The sequence below is a fragment of the Sporothrix schenckii genome (assembly GCF_000961545.1).
Source record: "Sporothrix schenckii 1099-18 chromosome Unknown Cont43, whole genome shotgun sequence".
NCBI classification, from domain to species: domain Eukaryota; kingdom Fungi; phylum Ascomycota; class Sordariomycetes; order Ophiostomatales; family Ophiostomataceae; genus Sporothrix; species Sporothrix schenckii.
The window spans coordinates 176427-194572 of record NW_015971144.1 but is presented as its reverse complement, the minus strand read 5'-3'; the positions used below and the strand labels follow the sequence as shown (position 1 = coordinate 194572).

Genomic DNA, 18146 nt, shown 5'->3' with positions numbered 1-18146 from the left:
GGTCGTTTGCTGGGGCTCCGGCGTTTGTTGTTTTCCCTTGTTTCTTTTTCTTTGTCTGGCAGACAGGGAGGTGGCCGGATCCCTCGCCGAATCTTGAAACAACCAGGCCCGACAACATGGACTGACGAAAAAAGAGCAACGTGACTAACAAAAGGAGGCAAGCGAAAAAAAAAAGAACAATAATAATAAAAACCAAAAAATCACCACATAGCGACGTCAGATCAGAACGAGCTGAACTGTCCTGTACAAGCGAGCTGTTTCCCCCCCTTGCCACGTTGACCTTGCAAGGTGGGAACAAACTAGAACCCTCTTTATCAGCGAAGATCAAACAAGGACAATTGGAAAACACACGAGGCTCCAAGCTGAAAAACAAAATGTACGACGTATATGCCGCCATTATGGCACGCACCAAAATGTTCTGGGCCTTTCGAAATACCGAAATCAAAATCGAAACGACGCCTAGGAGAATATCCAGCCTTGCTCTTGCACCTCGAATTTCAGGACCGAAAACCAAACATCAAAGTTACTTTACATCTTGCGGAAATGAAATGGAAAAAGATGTTTCAGGGTACCTGTTATTCCATACAAGATTGCGGGGCGGTTACCGTATTTCCATCCTTGTCATCAGTACCCAAGACTGGCCGACAGTAGACTTCTCACGATGGAGCTGGCGAGTAATGCAGTCTTTTCGGTTTGCACTGTGACTGGTGTTGTTCACACTCTTTGCTCTTTTTCGTGGTGCGGTTTTCGTGGCTGCTTGGGACGAAATTAACGTTGTTTCAGGACAACTAGCCAGGGGTCCATCGTTTTGTTTGGCCAAAAGCGCCACCGGCAGATCCACTGAACACATTTTGTGGGGACATCGCTTCTCCATATGTGCCCGTCCTTGAGCACAGAGACCAACTCAAGCAGTCCCGTAGTCCGCGCAGCGAAAACTGGAGTCCTGGAGCCAATTGATGGAAATACTGTGACACCGAAAGTTGGTAAGGAGCGCCTGGGCCATGGAGCCACTGTAACGACGGTGTAAGACAATTGATGGCGTACTAAATGGGAATGTCCACATGCATCTTCCAACTTCCCACTCATGACGACGTAATACCTCTTATGAGCCGCATGGCCCCTTTAAACTCCGCCACTACATCCCTTACACATCCCCACAAGCAAGCGAATGATGCAAAATGTGTACTCCGTAGCTGTAAAGCATACGGAATATACCATACCCTGTACTCCATGTCGTCTCGTAGGCCCGAAGAGATATAGGGTTATGGATAATGCTCCGTTCCAGAAGACGATGGTTAATGTTAGAACTATGCCTCTTGGCTTCTGCTTCTGCGGATGGCCCTGCAATAATCGTTCAGTCCCGCGGTCCAGACGCTGTATGAGGGACGTCGTACGACGCATTGAAGTGTCTTCAACGATGGGAGGAAGCATGCAATACTCTGGAGACCAGGAACGAGCGGGAAGCCCCTATTCAGCGGTCCTCCTAATGGTCCTGTTCCAATCCCCGTCAAATCTGGCTCTTATTCTTCTTTGTCACTTCTCGTTCTTCTGAATGTTGGTCGCCATGTCGTAGTATTAGTTTCGAGCAACGGTGTGTCTCGAAAATCCAAGGTGAACATTCGTACGGTAAGAAATGCGCGCACGTTGCAAAAAACAACCGGCAAGCCAACATGGGATGATGTCTCCCTGCTAGACGGCAGGCAATTCTAGCGTGATATATCAACACCAACTGGATCCAAATCGAACGGGATGCTCGATAAGCCAGCAGGACATTTAAATTGAAATTGAAGTTGACCAAATATGCGGTAAAGGGTAATCCACCAAAGGGATGTGGTACGATCATCAGAACACGATCCCACGATGGTCAGAAACGAGACGGTATAAGAATGGAACAAAATACAGTGACAAAAATGAGCTTTCACAGCACACCTGGTACGACTCGCTGTTCCTCACTCAGTAATCAAATCCGTTGTGCCGCGTACTTGTGCTCACATGCCTTTCGTTTGGAGGCCTTGGCTGCTTGGCCGCCTCTTGGCCTCATTTTCGTACCCCTATGTTCTTTTGTCTGCGTGGTACGCGGCTTCCTTTCCCATTCCGCTCATAGTGCCATATTTGCAAAACGGGTTGCACGGATCTCTCATACCAATACAACATACGATGTACGAAATACAGAACGTTCGTATACGTCCAAGGGCTGGCGCTGCCGCTCATTGAAAAATAGACTGTCCAAATGAGGAAATTGAGAGGCCAAAAGCCGTGCAAACAAAGAGCTGATGCTGCCATCGTACCCTAACCGTCGTCATTTAATGCTTTGAATTGCATTCATTTAAGCAATACTCCCCAGGTCAACATCTGTGTGCTGACTCGCCTATTACTCGCCTGTTCATATGTTCGTCTGGTCGCTTGCCGCCAGGGCAGGTAAAGCATCTGTGCGGTCTTGTCCACTGAGCGTTCGAGAAGGGAGTATGATCGAAGTGTACAAGCGAAAATACGGCTCTCCGCGAGTGGGAGAGTCGCCAGGGTGTGCAAGTTAAACAACAAAGGGGGGTAAGAAAGGGGTGTGTAATTAGCGCGGTGCCTGGCCGGATGCCCACTACCCCTGGCTAACAAAATAGCTGCAACGCTACGGAGCAAAAGCTGGGGCTCGGCTGATGAACACTGCACAGAGTCTGAGAGTCTGTGAGCCAGTTCTCACTCTCAGAGTCTGCCCTCTCACTTTTTGTTGACTGCGTCGCACCTGCCGTTTATTGCAATCTTGATTTGTGTGTGGCAACGAAGGCAAGGACGATGGGCGAAAAGAAAGGCCTACTTGATTTCGTCAGTGCGCATCGCTCTTTCCCTTGGCCATTTTGGCCCCTCGGCCTACAGACCAGGACAGGGATCGCCGTCCGTGATTTCCTCGGGCGGCTTTTTCTCCAGGGAACACTGATTCCCCCCTGTCGTTGCACGACCAGCAAACGAGCACCCCCCTGCCACCTTTTCCATGTTTATCGGCCTGATCTTTTCTCTGCGATTTTCTGCAGTTCACGGTGGTCAATTAAACAAAAAAGTCGAACAAGGCCTGGCCAGGATCCCGGTGCAGAAATCCCTGAAGTATTCTACTTCGTACGTGAGGCAGACCGTTCCTTCTGCATTCTGCAAGCCCTGTTCTGCACCCCTGGGCCGCACCTTCTTCCCCAAGGTCTGGCCTCGACTAGCTATTCTCCTGCCAATTTCCTCGTTTGTCATTCGGTCGTGCCTTCCATCTCCGGCCCATGCCCCCTGGCCGACTCGTGCTGTCCGAGACTTGTAGGCCAAGCAAAGCCCGGACAGACCAAACAGTAAAACGTACCAAAACAAATCTCTGAAAATAGTGAACACGCTGACTGTCCACGAGGCATGTAAGATTACAGCCAACATACAATTGCTCAGCCAAACTTACACTTGTCCGTCCTCGCCCTCCATGCCCTCCTATTCCTCTATCTGAGCGTCGAAACCCCGTAATTTACGCAGTAAGACGGTGCATGGGTGCTTCTGCGTTGTTGGTAGTCCCCTTCAGAGACAGGCCTACCTGGCCCAAGTTGCAGGTGGATAGAGAGAATGCCTCCACTTCCCTCACCTTAGTTGCCCTTCCGTGGAAAATACGGAGTATGCTGTGCGTGCTGTAAAGAGACAAAAGAAAGTGGAAGGGTTAGCTGGCCTGGAGCACCCAAGGGACCATGTCCCCATTCCACTCTTGCCTCGCAAAGTAGCTTTTGTATGTCCTTTCGCCTTAGTGTCTACCTCACTGCCCGACACAGCTAGGTGCCTGCCCAAATGGAGCTTGTTGTGTGCAACGCTCTTTCCCTCTCTGGCTATCGCTCACATATTAGCATCGCATCCCTCTTTTGAGTCTCTCCCTTTTCCTTCTTTTTCTTGTCCTCCTCTTCCTCTTTCTCTTCTCCCACCACCCATTTTTCTTTCTCTTTATCCTCACACTCCTTTTTGTGGCCGCAATCCAGGTCGGTGTCTCATTCGACACGTTCCACTCCTTACAAACTTGTCAAACCCCCCCCATTTCCCTTTCACGCTCTCGATTTTGTTCCGCATTCTTCGCGCCTCGTCTCTCGCCCAAGACCAAAAAACGTTTCTCTCGTCACGACACGTCCAGACAGCCGAGTTGTCCGTCCTTTGTTTTTAGTTCTTGCTTTTGTGATTTTTTACTTCGTCTTTCCTTGTCAACACCCTCATTCAGCAGGGCCGCCCCAGACTGTGTCTACAGCTACAGCACCAAAAAAAAAACATATCTCGAACAACATCGTGTTCGACTCATACGCACTCACGTTTCGCCTTACAACCGAAGCACCGTGTCTCAACAGTATCCTTGACGGGTCACCAGGTCCATACAGCAGCGCTGTCCACCGTCTTTCGCATCTCGCCAAATCCGCACAGATTTATACCTATCGGTTATATATCTGTTCCACGTCTTGTCTTCTCTCAGCCGTTCGAAGAGAAAAAAGAGACAGCATCCCTGGATTGGATTGCACTGCGACCTTGCACACGTCAATAGGTATGTATTTTGTGTGGTGGTGTGCCACCGTAATATGAAAACAATTTGGGCGTTTTTTGTCGCGCCCTCTCGTTCCCGGCCCGTCACTATGGTTCGCTTCAACGACTGCAACATGGATTTCCACCTGCACTACAATCCCATTGTTGGATAGTCTTTCAGGCCCCGTCGGTTGTTTGGGGACGGTCAACAAAGGGGCTTGCTTGTCGAGGAGTATGGGCAACGCCCTATCCAATAAAGTCTTCTAAGATGTTGTTCATTGATCAAAGAAGCAAAGGAAACAGTGCCTCGCTTCTTTGACCATGTCCGCATTATCCTTTCCCCTTAAAGTTGCCTGGCTCCCACGTTTGGACTTGATATGTTTTGTCTTGAGTTTGTTCTGCAAAGATTCGCCATGATCATCACGAAACATATCCCTCACAATTGCACAATCTCCAACGAAAACACCACCAGCCAAAGCACAAAAATACTCAAGCATGAGACGTTCCGTTGCTAACATTAACTCAAGAACCCGACAATTATATCATCCTCCTCACAACATTCAATATGAAGGCCTCTTTCGCCCTTGCCCTTGCCGGCTCCATCCTGGCCGTGGCCAGCCCAATCAACAAGCGTGTCTTGCACACTGAGGTCGTCACCGACCTGGTCTACGTTACCGTGACCGTCGACCCGCCGACCACCAAGCCGACTACGCACCACACTACCCACGCTAAGCCGAAGGTGACTTCTGTCAAGACGACCTCTTTCAAGACTTCGACGACTCCTCCCCCTCCTCCGCCCCCGCCTACCACGACGTCGACCCCTCCCCCGCCGCCGCCGCCACCCACGACATCGTCCACGCCCCAGGTGTTGACCATCACCGTCACGCCTGGCCAGGAGTCTCCGAGCCCGAGCCCGAGCCCTGCTGCCGCCAGCGTTGCGGCTGTCCAACCCGCTGCGGCCCAGGCTCCTGCTGAGGTCGTGAGCTCGTCTCCTGCCGCTGCCTCCACCCCGGCTGCTTCCGGCTCGAACTCGAACTCGCAGCCGTCTGACTTTGGCAGCACTGCTGTCTATCACCACAACCTGCACCGTTCGAACCACTCTGCCCCGGCTGTGAGCTGGAATAGCGACCTGGCCAGCTATGCCGCCACCGTTGCCGCTACTTGCGTCTTCGCCCATGACTTGTATGTCCTGCCCTACCTCACCATCAGCTTTTTATATTCGAGAACATGAGTGCTAACTTGCTGCTTTAGGTCCCCTGGTTCTTCCACTGGCTCCTACGGCCAGAACATTGCTGTTTACGGTGGCTCAGGCGATGTCTCCGGCATTGACTCCTCCAAGGTCGTCGCCCAGGCTATTACCGACATGTGGTACAACGGTGAGGTCTCGCAGTTCCCTGCCGACGGATACGGCGAAAGCAACCCCGATATGTCCAACTTTGAGGCCTGGGGTCACTTCTCCCAGGTTGTCTGGGTCGACACCACCGAGATCGGCTGCGCTTCGCAGTACTGCCCTGCCGGCACCATCTACAGCGGCATGGACTCGTGGTTCACCGTCTGCGACTACCGCGCCGAGGGTAACATGGGCGGCGGCTACGGCACGAATGTGCTGCCTTCCCTGGGCGAGGCCACCGTCACGGCTTAAACGTGATATGGTTCCCATGTCTTTTTTTTCACGAAACCTAACTGAAAATGCCCTGTCTCTTGGACCGGATATGTGTGGCTGAAAATATCACCGTTCTAAACCTGACAGACACAAGAAAAGCCCGCCCCTTTTTACTTTTCTCTTCTTGACTTCTTCCACAATGTGGCGCATCCCCCCCTTTTTTTTTAAATGTGATGCGTTTTTGAATTCTTTTTTTTCTTTCCTTGGGTCATTTGTTCCTCTTTTTTACTTTCTATCTGTGTTCTTTTTATTCACACACTTTCTTTCCTATCGTCTTCTTTTTCTCTTCTTTTTCATCAATGCGCTTGGTTCGCTGGGACGGGTTCTTCTCAATTTTATTTTTTGAAAAGAACCTCTTTCTGAGACTGCAGAAAATATGTATAGGACCAGGATCGCGGCAAAAAGAAAGAGATGGCGAGCAAGCAGCCTTGGCATACCTTTATGTTGCTTGGTGCATTCCACTTGCTTTTCTTTCACATTCACTTTTTGCTCCTAGCGTACCTTCTTTTTTTTGTATTCAACGAGGGACATTATTTTTCTTGTAACGCCGGCATTCACACTTTGACGATCTATCAAGAAGACATGGCAAGGACAAATTTACAACTTCAATAAAAAAAGTGAAAAGTGAAGAGTGAAATATATTAGCCGTGCCAGTTAGTGTTTGATGCTGATGCTCGACGCAAAAAAAGAATGAATGGTCCGGGTATGTCCATCCATGAATTGAAAGTGAACAAGCTTCTTTGCAGGCTTTGACTATTTTGCAGGGTTTCTTTCAAGTCAACAAGCCCTTAGTCCCTTTGTAGTTGGTAGAGACCACAAAAGGATACAATGGCCTGTCTGTTCTTTAGGTAGATGCCCTCGTCGCGTCGCGTCATTCTTGTCACGAGTCTTTTCTCCCTTGATGATTTGATTGCATTCTCCCTGTCTCCCTTCTTCCCTTGGTTGCTAGTTAGGAATGCTGCGTAGACCCTGCCAAGAACCGGCACGAGCAAAAATGCCGCCCCCCCCCCCCCTTCCCCGAGACACGATCGTCATAGAAACGTGCAAGAAAGAATACCCCGTACATACGGCATGTCCCCGTACGATTGGCGAAGCAAGTCAAGTCCTGCCGCAGTCGCTTTGGGCAAGACTGATATTGGGCCACGCGTTTCCATTCCAGCCGACTGCGACTAGAAGAAATTCGACCTTTTTTGTCGTGTCCTCTTCTTTGTCCGCCCCCCACGACGGTTGATCGTCAACAAGGCATGTAAATTTCCATTGGGTATGGAGATCGTTAACCCAATGACGTAAGTGACCGACGGGCCGTTGACATGCTAAACGGTGACAGTTGAATTGCACATCTTTTCGGGTCGTGTTCTGCGCTCACTGTTCGTGTTCGTGATGCATTTGCCAGTCGGCCCATATTCGACAGTATAAAGACAACCAAGGCGCACAGAGTAGGCATGGCTGGTTTATTGTTGTTGTCTTTTAATATTAATACAAGTATAAATCACCATCAGCCACTCGGCAGGATTCCTGGCCCGTTTCGTTTCACCGTCTCGCGCCTTAAAGCATGTATTAATAATCCAACGGTGTGCAATATACGACATATAGGTGTTTCAAGCCGGAAATTTTGAGAAGCGATGCAGAGAAACACTGCGCCCAGGGGAACTACTATCATGATAAGCGCGCACATTTGCCGCTTATGGTTTGTCATGAATTTTTGAACTTCGAAAACTGAGATGGATATGTAGCGTTGCTTCTTTTGAGAAGCCCTTTGTTTGCGAGAGACGATAAAACACAAAACATGAACAAAATGACAAAACAAGACACGAAACACTAACAAGCAAAACTCCTGTTGAAGGCAAAATCTCCCATGGCTCACCGAGAGCCCGAAGGACTTTAACGCCTCCCTGGGTGTCCATGCCGGGTCGTTACATGACAAGTAAAACAGAGATGACGAAAACAGCGATGATTTGTTTGTCACATAACTTTCCACCACCATAAAAGCACTCTCTGGTATCCCACCTCTACTTGCGTATCTTCTGTTGCTCTTTGGTGCAAATACGCCTCCATGCACCCCCATACTCACTCTACTCCTGAACCCCTATACTCACATTCTTCCAACACGCTCGTCTCAACCATCCTTAGTCGACCTGCTTCTCGCAGCCAATACGGCCCAACAGCTCTTTGCGGTCGCTGTGGTGGCCCGGCAGGCTGACACCGGTCGAGGTCGACGCGACACGCTTGACACCTGTCCGGCGCTCCCAACCCTTGAGGTCAAGCGCCTCGACACCGACCTCTTCCTCGAGAGGCTCGGCTTGCTGAGTGTGGCCATTCCCATCGCCGCCGCTCACAAAGTCGTCGTTGTCCGCTTCTTCTTCCTCCTCCTCCTCGTCGCCGTTCTCGTCGTCGCTGCGGCTGTCATCGGCGCCGCTGCCGCGCACGACGCGGATGGCGACCTGGACAATCATGAAAAACCAGACGATGATGATAAGCTCCAGGAACAGGAGCATGGACAGGAAGCCCCACTTGACGGCGTAGTTGTAGCAGACAGCGCCGTCGGAGTGGACCATGGGTTCGATCAAGAAGGCGAGCTTGTTGCTAGTAGTGTTGCTGAGGAAGGGTGCGAGCTTAGAGATGGTCGGGGTGAGCGACGAGATTTCGTCGGCTCCGACGGGAACGCCCAGCGGGCTTCCACTGCCGACGGCGCCGGCCGCACCAGCACCAGCCGCGACGCCCTTGAAGCAGCCGTCCGGCATAATCTGGGGAGTCTGAGCCCAGACGGAGTAGCAGATCATGGAGTAGAAGACGTGGCGGCAGACAAACCAGCTGAGCATAAAGGCGCCGAACGTGACGTCGCAGATATTGGTGTAGCCCAGGTACTTTTGGCACTTGGCGAGCTGAAGAGGAGGTTAGTAGGCAGTGGCTAACGAGTGAAGAGACTCAGGAGGAGAGGAGGAGGAGGCGCGGGGTAGGACGACCTACCGGAAGGAAGAAATCGCTAATGTCCATGAGGATGAGGATCACGTTGGCGACAGGCGTGTGGCGGTAGCGGTAGGATGCTGCAATCAGCGACACGGTGACAAAGTGGTGGGTGAGCATTTGCCAGTGGTCCTTGCGGCGCTCCTCAATGTTGATGACGATGATCTGCTGCAGCCAAAAGGCCAGCTGGACGAGGATGTAGGCCTTGCGGAGCCCGGGCATCTCGCGTCCCGGCCAGTGCGTCCACAGGTTCTTCATGTTCAAAAAGTACGGCGAGTTGTAGTAGAGGTAGACGCCAAGGGGGAAGAAAACGGTGTAGACAATGACGAGCCAGGCCTGCTCGGCGAAGCGGGTAATGGGCTTCTTCCTGTAGAGGCCCTGGCTGCGGGCAAAGGGAGCCAGAACGTAGTCCATGGTGCTGGAGCGCAAGCCGGTGAAGAAGACGACGAGGAACAGGATAAGGGGCACGTCGTCGCTGCCGAGGTTGTAGTTGCCGGTGGCCGGGTTGAAATAGGACAGCGTGAAGAACTTGGTAGTATGAACGCGCGCGCGGGGGAACAGCGTGTGTGTGAGGAAAAGGAGGGCAAAGAGGTTGGCAGAGAGGCCTGAAGTCCTGTGTCAGCTGCATTTTGTGAACGGCGCCATGTTTGCACGCTTGTTTCTCTCTGTTTCCCTTGGACCTACCTGTTTGGTTGTTCACCAGCCAGCGTGTAAATTGCATTACGGGCGTCTCCTGTTTTCGCTTGCGGCGCTGAGGCAGAGCGTTGCTGGACGTCTGCGTCTTGAACACCGGCGTGGGCAGGTCGTCGTTGGATTTGCCATTGGTGCTGGCCGTCGGTTTGCTCGCGGCCCGCTTCAGATGCGGTGGCAGGGGCACGGCAGTCGGCCGGGCGCTGCTGGCAACGGCGGCCATGGTCTGTATTGGATGTGGTGTAGTGTGGCGTACACACAAAGAGAGGTAGAGAGAGAGGGAGGGAGATCAATTGCCGACCGGGAGTCCAGAGCGGTCTCGGAGGATGGATCGGTGATCTCGAGTCGGAGAGCAAAGGTTGGGAAAGAGATCGTAGAAGCCCTAGCTTTTCGGCCTCGTGCTACTGTCTCACTGTCAAAGCGAGCAAAAGTCGTGATAGCTGCAAATTGGCGGCGTCCCTCAACCAGGAGGAATTGGCAACGCCAGGACGATTCGAATGCAAGACAAAACCACGTCCCGAGCAAAACAGATCCAAAGCAAGCTCACTTGCGTGTCTGCGTAACTCCCCGGCGGCTGAGACTGCTGGTCGGTCGTCCGTCTCCCAGCCTCCTATTTTGGGGCAAAAAGACAAAGCAGAGCGGTGTCGCTGAAGACGGTTCGGCAGGAGAGCGGTCTGTCCAATAGTACTGCCAGATTGTCGGGAAAGCTTGAAGGATGTCTGGAGGCTGTTGAGACGATTGCAGAATCGGAGCTTGTCTTGTCGACCACGATCTTCAAGATGTTGTCTTGTGTCAGTTGCCTTGCTTCGTGTCTTGCCTTTCTGCAAAGACCTGGCCCAACAGCGAGTGTTTCAATCGTCGCAAGGCGGTGCAGTGGGTCTGATCACCTTTCGCTTTCTTGGACAAAGTGGTTCTGGGGCCAGGCCGCCTGTACAAGTATCCTCTTTCACAAGGGTTTTTTGCACGTCTTTTCGTGTTCTGTTTTTGGTGCTTCCCAGCTTGGTCCTCTTTCCGGCCTAGGCGGTGAGAATCGGTGCACCGTCCAGGATCACAGGCCGGCTCTGGCTTGGACAAAAAAAGCGACGCTAGTGCGACTTCGCGGTGACCTGATTGGCCAAGTTGCTTTTGTTGAGTGCGACTTGGAGGGGGATCAACGGGAACAGATTTCAGTGCTGTTGTTTTCTTTGTCTTTTAGCTGTCTCAAAAGCTGAGAAGGAGAGTGCTAGGGCGGGGGAGCTCCATGGTAACAGGGGCAAAAATAAGTTAAAAAAGGAGTAAACAAAACTGCGCACGTTTTTGAACCTCTTTCCAACGAACTTAGAGCGCCGCTGGTCACAACTTCCCTTTCAGGCTTATCTAAACGCTGGTTCTTGCACCATAGCATCGTATGCCGCACAGTGCCCCATCGCTCTTTCCCAGGGGTGGCTACTTAAGTGTCTTGCCGACGACTACGGGGTTTAGGGCGGAAGAAACACTTCGTATTTATTGCTGCTTCCCCGCCGTGTTACATTGAGACAGGCGAGAGAATGGCCAACGCCCCTGCCGCGCTCCATGGTTTGTGGCCGTCGTTCCCCCATCGTAACTTCCCCCGCTCGCCGTCCGCCAGCGTGTACTCGAAAAGGAAAGAGATACTCATAGCGAGATGAAATGTGGTAGGCGAATTGTCGAAACCGCCGACTGCGCCGGCCGCGGTTGCCTCTGTCGTCGACCTACCTCGTCTCCTCGTATAACCGTAAGATACGATGTTTGTTATCTACGCTGCTCTTCATAGCCGCTATCGAACCCCGAATACAAACTGCCCCCAGCTTCTTTGGGGGGGATTGCAGGGTCTTGGCGGCAATGGCGCACTAGAGCTTGCATAGAACCAAAATGACAGCGGTGAAGACACGACCAATGGTCTTATTATTCCAAGGCAACGACATTTCGGCACCCCACAGCACCGTAATAACGAGATCGACTGGTATGGAAGGAGCCGCCAGAAAAAGAAAGGTCGTGACCGAAAAAGAACAGTTTGACGAAACGATGCCAAAGCACAGGGTCCAAACCAAAGAATAAAACAACCCTTAATGGCTGAAAGTCTAACCAGGGTCGCCTGGCGAGCGGGAAGGGTTTCTGAAGAGGGTTGGGAAGCAGTTGTCAGGTGTATGCCTTGCGTTGCATTCGCCCTTCTCCAATGAGAATCGGTTTCGCCAGCACGCAAGATTCACGCGCGTGTATGTTGTACTCTAAATGCAATCACCATTTATCCTCCAACAAAAAAGAAAGAAAAGAAACAACGAACATTATTGTCACAAGATGCAGCAAAAACTGGATAGGAAAGAAGCGTACAATGCCATCGACTAGTCCTAAGAACATTAGCCTTCCATAGATACTCCAGTAGCAATGAACCGTCGCTTCATTGGCAGTCATCCGGACAGTCGCAGAAGGTCGTTTACAAAAACGCATGACTTGCACGTGACTTTATAGAGCTTGAAATCACATGACTTGATTCCAAACACAAGACGACCTTGGCGCCAACACTGCCTCTCCATCCCCGCGCCACTCATTAGGCAACTAGAACGTCCCCCGGTGATTAGTTGATTTCATCAGCCTTCTCGCATCCGCACGAATTTCGAGACAACTTGCACTTTCTTATTTTGTGTCCTTTGTGTCGTATCATCGCCAACGGTGTTCGGTATTCGAGTTCTCGTCCCAGATTGTTCGACACGCCATTTACTTTTTCGACCATCAACACATCCCGCACCACCTCATCCTCTACGATGGCGAGCACGGCCAAGTATAGCCCGGCGGCCGCCGTCGACCCTGATGAGCACCTCGACTACACCCAGGCGCCACCCTCGTACCAGGCCGAGGCGAGCGCGAGCGCCCGCGCCGCCGCCGACGACGATCACGAGCGGCTGTTCTCCGGTGCGCCCCGCGCGAGTGTCGATGACGACAGCGACCTGCCGGACGACTTCAAGTTTGGCGGCTCCGTCGCGGAGGCCACCGTCAGCATCCGCAACCAGTTTGTCCGCAAGGTCTACGCCATCCTGACCATCCAGCTGCTGGCCACGAGCGCCCTCGGCGCCGTCAGCTTCTTGAGCGAGGGCTACCGCAAATGGATCCAGACACACCCGGCTCTCGTCTTCGTTTCGGTAAGCACGGCCTTCCGTTTTGCCCCAACAAGATACATGTACTGTATGACGTACGTTGTTTCGCAAACTAACAGGAATGTAGCTCTTCGGCGCCATGGGCTTCCTTGGTCTGACCTACTGGAAGCGGAAGTCGTACCCGGCCAACCTCCTCTTCCTCGCCGGCTTCACCGTCCTCGAGGCCTACAGCATCTCGGTGATTGTCTCGTTTTACGAAGCCAGCATCGTCCTCAACGCCGTGGTCCTCACCGCCGGCATCTTTGTCTTCCTCACCCTCTTTGCGTGCCAGACCAAGTACGACTTCACCTCGTGGATGCCCTACCTGTTTGGCGCTCTCTGGGCCCTGATCCTGTTCGGCTTCATGGCCATGTTCTTCCCCTACAGCTCCACCACCGAGCTCATCTACGGCGGCATCACGGCCCTCATCTTCAGTGGCTACATCCTGGTCGATACCCAGATGGTCCTGCGCAAGCACCACGTTGAGGAGGAGATTGCTGCTGCCATCAGCCTGTACCTGGACATCATCAACCTGTTCCTGGCCATCCTGCGCATCCTCAACAGCCAGCAGAACAACTAGACGGCGGATCATCTTGCAGAAGTGGCAAAGGTTTGAACAGTGGAACAGAGGGAAGGAAAGACTCCGATGAAGGTGAAACCGGAGTGGCCACGACAAGACTGCGTATTGTGGTGCGTGGGTGCGTCGACCACATTAATATGAATACAAGAGGAGGACATTTGGTACTGAAGAGTCTCTGGGTTCGTTTTACAGAACACCACGTTTGCGGGCTTTGCTACATTTCTCTACTCTGGTGCTTGTTTTGGCAGCAGTTATTTCCTTGTGTCCAATTTTTTCACGTCTTGACTTTTTGTCGTACTCTGCTTATTGTCTCCTTGTATTTGTACATAGCTGGTTTGTTTTTCATATTTCTTATCGTTCGTTGACATGACACCGTCCTGCTTAGTTTTATCAAAGCAAACCTTTACCGACGTTCTGAGCTACTACTAGTCGTGCGTTTACATGTCGTGCGTCCTTGATTCCAGACAATATCATGCATATAGCAAGATACAAGCTTGGATAGACTAATAAGTATGATTTGGGGATATCTGCATTAGAAATCTCATAGGTAAGAATAATAGCAACACGCACTACTGAAAAGGAAAAAGGATGAGAAAACATAGAAATAGAAAATACAAACAAAACGCAAAGGGGTAAAGGGTTAAACAACCAAATGCCCGACCGCAGATTAAAGGCGAAAAGACGAAAATGAAAACAATAAAAATAAGAGCAATTAGACAAGAGGACGGGCGGGGGAATTAAAACAGTTGTTGCCCATATGGTCCAATCGTCGCAAGCTCTTGTCAACCGCAGTTAGATCTCGGTCAGACGCCCGTGATGTCGTCTGCAAGTTGCATCACAAAAAAAAAGCTCGCATAGAACTGCTCTCCTTTTTTCAAGACCCGCCTCGTCGTAAGTTTCATGTAATTGGTTGCCCCCGGAGTGATTCAAACCCAAAATAAAATACGCCGAAGACGGAATATTTTAATTCTTTTTCAAGCCGCACAGAATAATCGGATCTCAACGCCCGTGTGTTGGTATTGCAACGAAACCCAATCTCCCCTTTTGGTTCGAACTTCGCAAAGACGATAGTCATAGACATGGCGAGTAAAAGCATTACACCATGATATCCTTGACATCCGGCCGGATCTAGTTGCCGTCGTGGTCGCCGTTCGCCTCGATGGGAGAGGTTGCCTGCTGCTGGGCGGCAACAGCTGCGGCCTCGCGCTGCATGCGAGCCTCGATTTCGCGGAGCTGAGATTCGCGAGCCAAGAGCTCTTGGCGCTTCTCGTTGATTTCGCGCTGCACCTTGACCTCAATTTCGCGCAGCTTCTCCTCTTCGCGGCGGAGCTGCTCCTCCTTGAGGCGGACTGACTGCGAGGCAAGATCCTCGGGGTTCATCGAACTGTCACTGTCCGCGAGTTAGTATGATATCAAAAGACAGGAATACCGCATATGGAGAGTGACAAAAGGGGAAAACGTACGCTCCAGCACCACCCTCGACACTCTTGCTAAGCTTCTCGGTACGGTAGTTCTCGTAGAGGAAGTCATGTGTGATCTCCTTCAGATCAGCCAGATGACTGTGCAGAAGGGCCGAGCGAATGGCCAGGAAGTCGGAATGGCGCGGGTTGTCGACCTCGACAACACCCCATGGGTACTGACGAGCGCGAACTTTGCGGCCGCCGATCTCGATGATGTCCTCAGAGCCGACAATAGCGAAAGGCATCAGACCACGAAGCTCGGCGTTCTCCTCAACGGTGTCCTCGTCATCCTCCTCAATGTCGTAGGGGAAGTTGTAGACGGGAATACGATAGTGCTCGATATCCTCCATAACCAGCTTCTTCGACTCAGCCAGCTCAGCGGGAGTCAGCGAATCGGCGCGGCCAATGACTGGGATAACGTTGACACGAGGGGCAAGTCGCTTCATGAGCTCAATGTCGAGCTCGCGGAGGCTAGGTGAGATGTTGTCAGTTTTCAAGTAACGAGCAGGAAATCCAGGATGCACCAGTGCAAAACGGTGCAGTCCCAAATCTGACTTACCCGTGGCCAGTGGGGGTGATAAAGTAGAGGAGCGCGTGAACGCGGTTGTCTCTGAAGCGAGGGTTACGCTTAATACGAGACTCTTCAGCCAGAATGTCATCGTACTGTCTCTCGAGGTAACCGACAATCTCGGAGAAGCTGTATAGGTATAAACATCAGTACACAGATTAGAAGAGTCAAGATCCGGCATTCGCCTACAAGGACCTGTTGGGCGGACATACCTGGCCTCGTTGTCAATCTGGTCGCCGAAACCGGGGGTGTCGACAATGGTGAGAGAGATGCGCGTGCCCTCCTCATCAAGCTCGAGCTCTGCGTGGTCACTGTTAGTAGGACTGTTTTCCAGTAACCAGTCCAGGAGAGCGGATGGGTTGCATGCGTACCGACGGTGACCGGCTTGATCTTTACACCCTCCTCGACATGGGCAGTGTTCGGGTCGTCCGACTCCTTGTGCGTCAAGACGCCCTTGCTGCACAGTGTATTGACAAAGGTAGTCCGTCCTGTATGAGTGCACACAAAGGTTAGCACTTCAATGGTGTCTTGGGAGCTCGAAGCCTGATCCGAGCAAATCTAGCTTCGTGGGTTCCAGCTCAATGCGAATGCGCGGGCCACAACGTACCAGTACCCGAGGCACCGCAGACCATCAGGCAGAACTGAATGCCCTTTTTGACATTCTTCTTGCGACGGATCATCTTCTGTGATAAAGGAAACACCTGGTGTTAGCAAAACGAGACTATTCAGGGGTAAAGTCGGCCGGGCAGATGTGATCGCGATGCATGGTCTCCCTGCGACCTAGCAGCTTGGAAAGTGCAGCAAAGTAACAGCAAAAAGACGCCGAATCAATGTCCGGCGAGGCATCACAAAAGTGCGGACGTACGGCAGGCGACGACATGATGCCGGTGTAATATGGGTTGAGGACGCTTGTTTGGTATGGTCTCTGCTTTCTCGGTGTACAGGGGGAGCTTCACGGAGCAGGCGGGCAATTGCTCGATGTTTCGACCGAACGAAGTGTTTCGTTTCGACCTCGAGTGCACGGTGGGGAGCAGAAAGTGGGCGAGAGTTTGTTGTGGGATGCTTTGTGTTTTGTTTTGCGTGCAACTTCGAGAAGGGGGGACGCAAGAAAGTTCAGGAGGTACGGATTGGGATACGTAGATTTTAATTTTAAGGAGGCGGTGGCCGTCGAAGCAGGAAAGAAGGGGGGACCAACGAGGGAAGTGGGGAGTAGTCTCAAGGTCGCAACCCAGCAAAAAGAAATAACGAAAGGACGGTCCAGAAAATCAGGGGCAGCACACAGCACGGTAATTTCAGTGGGCAAGCGCGACCTGCAATTGTCTGCACAATACGGGAATCCCCCCGTTGACAAGAACAGCCAGGGGAAGGGGCGCTCTGCCGTGGATCGCAATCGGGGAAGGAGCTCCTAACAGCCTACACAAGCTGGGAAAGGGACACTAAATGGGCCTAAGAACCCCTAAAGCAGCGTCTGCAAGCCCAAGGACCTGCCCGTTACCTACAGGAGATAAAGTGGGCCGTGCACGGAGCGCAAGACAAACACGGCTCCAGTCGCACACCAGCAAAGCAAATTCAGGGGGGAAGACAGCACCGACCGGCTTATTTTCCACGCCATGGCTCAAATAGGGAAGGCGCCTCAAGTTCAAGAAAGGGGGGAGATGCTCATGGCTTCTCAGTGTCCAAGGCGGTCTGCCGACAAAATAAAGTCCACCTTGCGCCGTGTCCTTTTGGCGGGTGGGCTCTCAGCAAGCGCTAGATACATGGGAACGAAGTTTGGGCAGAAACTCGATGCAAGGACGAGATACATGCGCCAAACCCAAGTTCGCAGGCCGTTTTGATGCGCAGGTTTGGAGTTGGAATATTAATGCTTTTTGTGGCCGTCGGGGGCCTCGTGCAATGCACTGTTTGCATCCCGAATAGGAAAGAACTGCTGCCAGCTGGCGCCTTCAACAAGCTCCAAAGAATTGATGCGCCAGCTGGCAATCGCTGGGCAGTTGTCACGGCACCTGCCACAGCACGCATGAGCTAGCTCGACTCCGTTTTGGTGACGCGTGACAGAGCTCCAACCGACCTCCTACCACCATTTGTCCTGAACAATTATTCCAACTTTCCTTCGTCATTTTCCATCACTCTCGCCGGATCGGCTTGTACATTGTCGTCCTTGCTCAATATCGAGCTTCAGGTTCTTCCCGGCGTACTTCCCAACCATCCTGCAGCGGAGCATGCGTCGATATGGATAGGCGCGATTTGCAACCTCCGAATACCGTTAGGACACCGATACCCACTTGAAGGAGGGGAGGCTTCTACCTACGATCAGCTCTTCTATCTATCTCCCGCTCGTTCGGACAGACCGTCGTGTCGATTTAGTTTTGCGAATCACTGCTTAAGGCCTTGCTACTATTCGTTACTGCACTTTCAAGGTGCCGCCATTTCGGGCGTCAAGCCAGGCAGCTGGAAGTCCTCTCCTCGAATTTTAGAGCCGCCACTTTGCGCCCATCGAATGTACGCGGCGCGGCCCCACACCTAACGGTTTACATTTCCATGACGTCGACCTACCCTGGCCGGGCTCACTCTACACAGACCGACTGTC

General features: G+C 52.1%; 4 protein-coding genes across 4 annotated transcripts; 2 read left to right on the top strand and 2 right to left on the bottom strand.

The window, feature by feature from the left end:
- Window positions 1-5071: 5071 nt before the first annotated feature.
- On the top strand, window positions 5072-6148 carry SPSK_02617 (SCP-like extracellular protein; the record flags this gene model as incomplete). The annotated part of the gene is made up of 2 exons (XM_016729485.1): window positions 5072-5688; window positions 5758-6148. 2 exons carry the CDS (start codon window positions 5072-5074, stop codon window positions 6146-6148), a joined length of 1008 nt encoding a protein of 335 aa, XP_016588800.1.
- Window positions 6149-8295: 2147 nt separating this feature from the next.
- Window positions 8296-10046, bottom strand: SPSK_02395 (Acyl-CoA-dependent ceramide synthase; the record flags this gene model as incomplete). Its single annotated transcript, XM_016729267.1, has 3 exons — window positions 8296-9051; window positions 9137-9738; window positions 9818-10046. 3 exons carry the CDS (start codon window positions 10044-10046, stop codon window positions 8296-8298), a joined length of 1587 nt encoding a protein of 528 aa, XP_016588799.1.
- A 2536-nt stretch (window positions 10047-12582) lies between these two features.
- On the top strand, window positions 12583-13531 carry SPSK_02662 (bax inhibitor family protein; the record flags this gene model as incomplete). Its single annotated transcript, XM_016729530.1, has 2 exons — window positions 12583-12957; window positions 13040-13531. The coding sequence occupies 2 exons, from the start codon at window positions 12583-12585 to the stop codon at window positions 13529-13531; spliced, it is 867 nt and encodes a 288-aa protein (XP_016588798.1).
- A 1128-nt stretch (window positions 13532-14659) lies between these two features.
- On the bottom strand, window positions 14660-16239 carry SPSK_02445 (uncharacterized protein; the record flags this gene model as incomplete). The annotated part of the gene is made up of 6 exons (XM_016729316.1): window positions 14660-14921; window positions 14995-15462; window positions 15551-15688; window positions 15772-15859; window positions 15931-16047; window positions 16167-16239. 6 exons carry the CDS (start codon window positions 16237-16239, stop codon window positions 14660-14662), a joined length of 1146 nt encoding a protein of 381 aa, XP_016588797.1.
- Between the last annotated feature and the right edge of the window lie 1907 nt (window positions 16240-18146).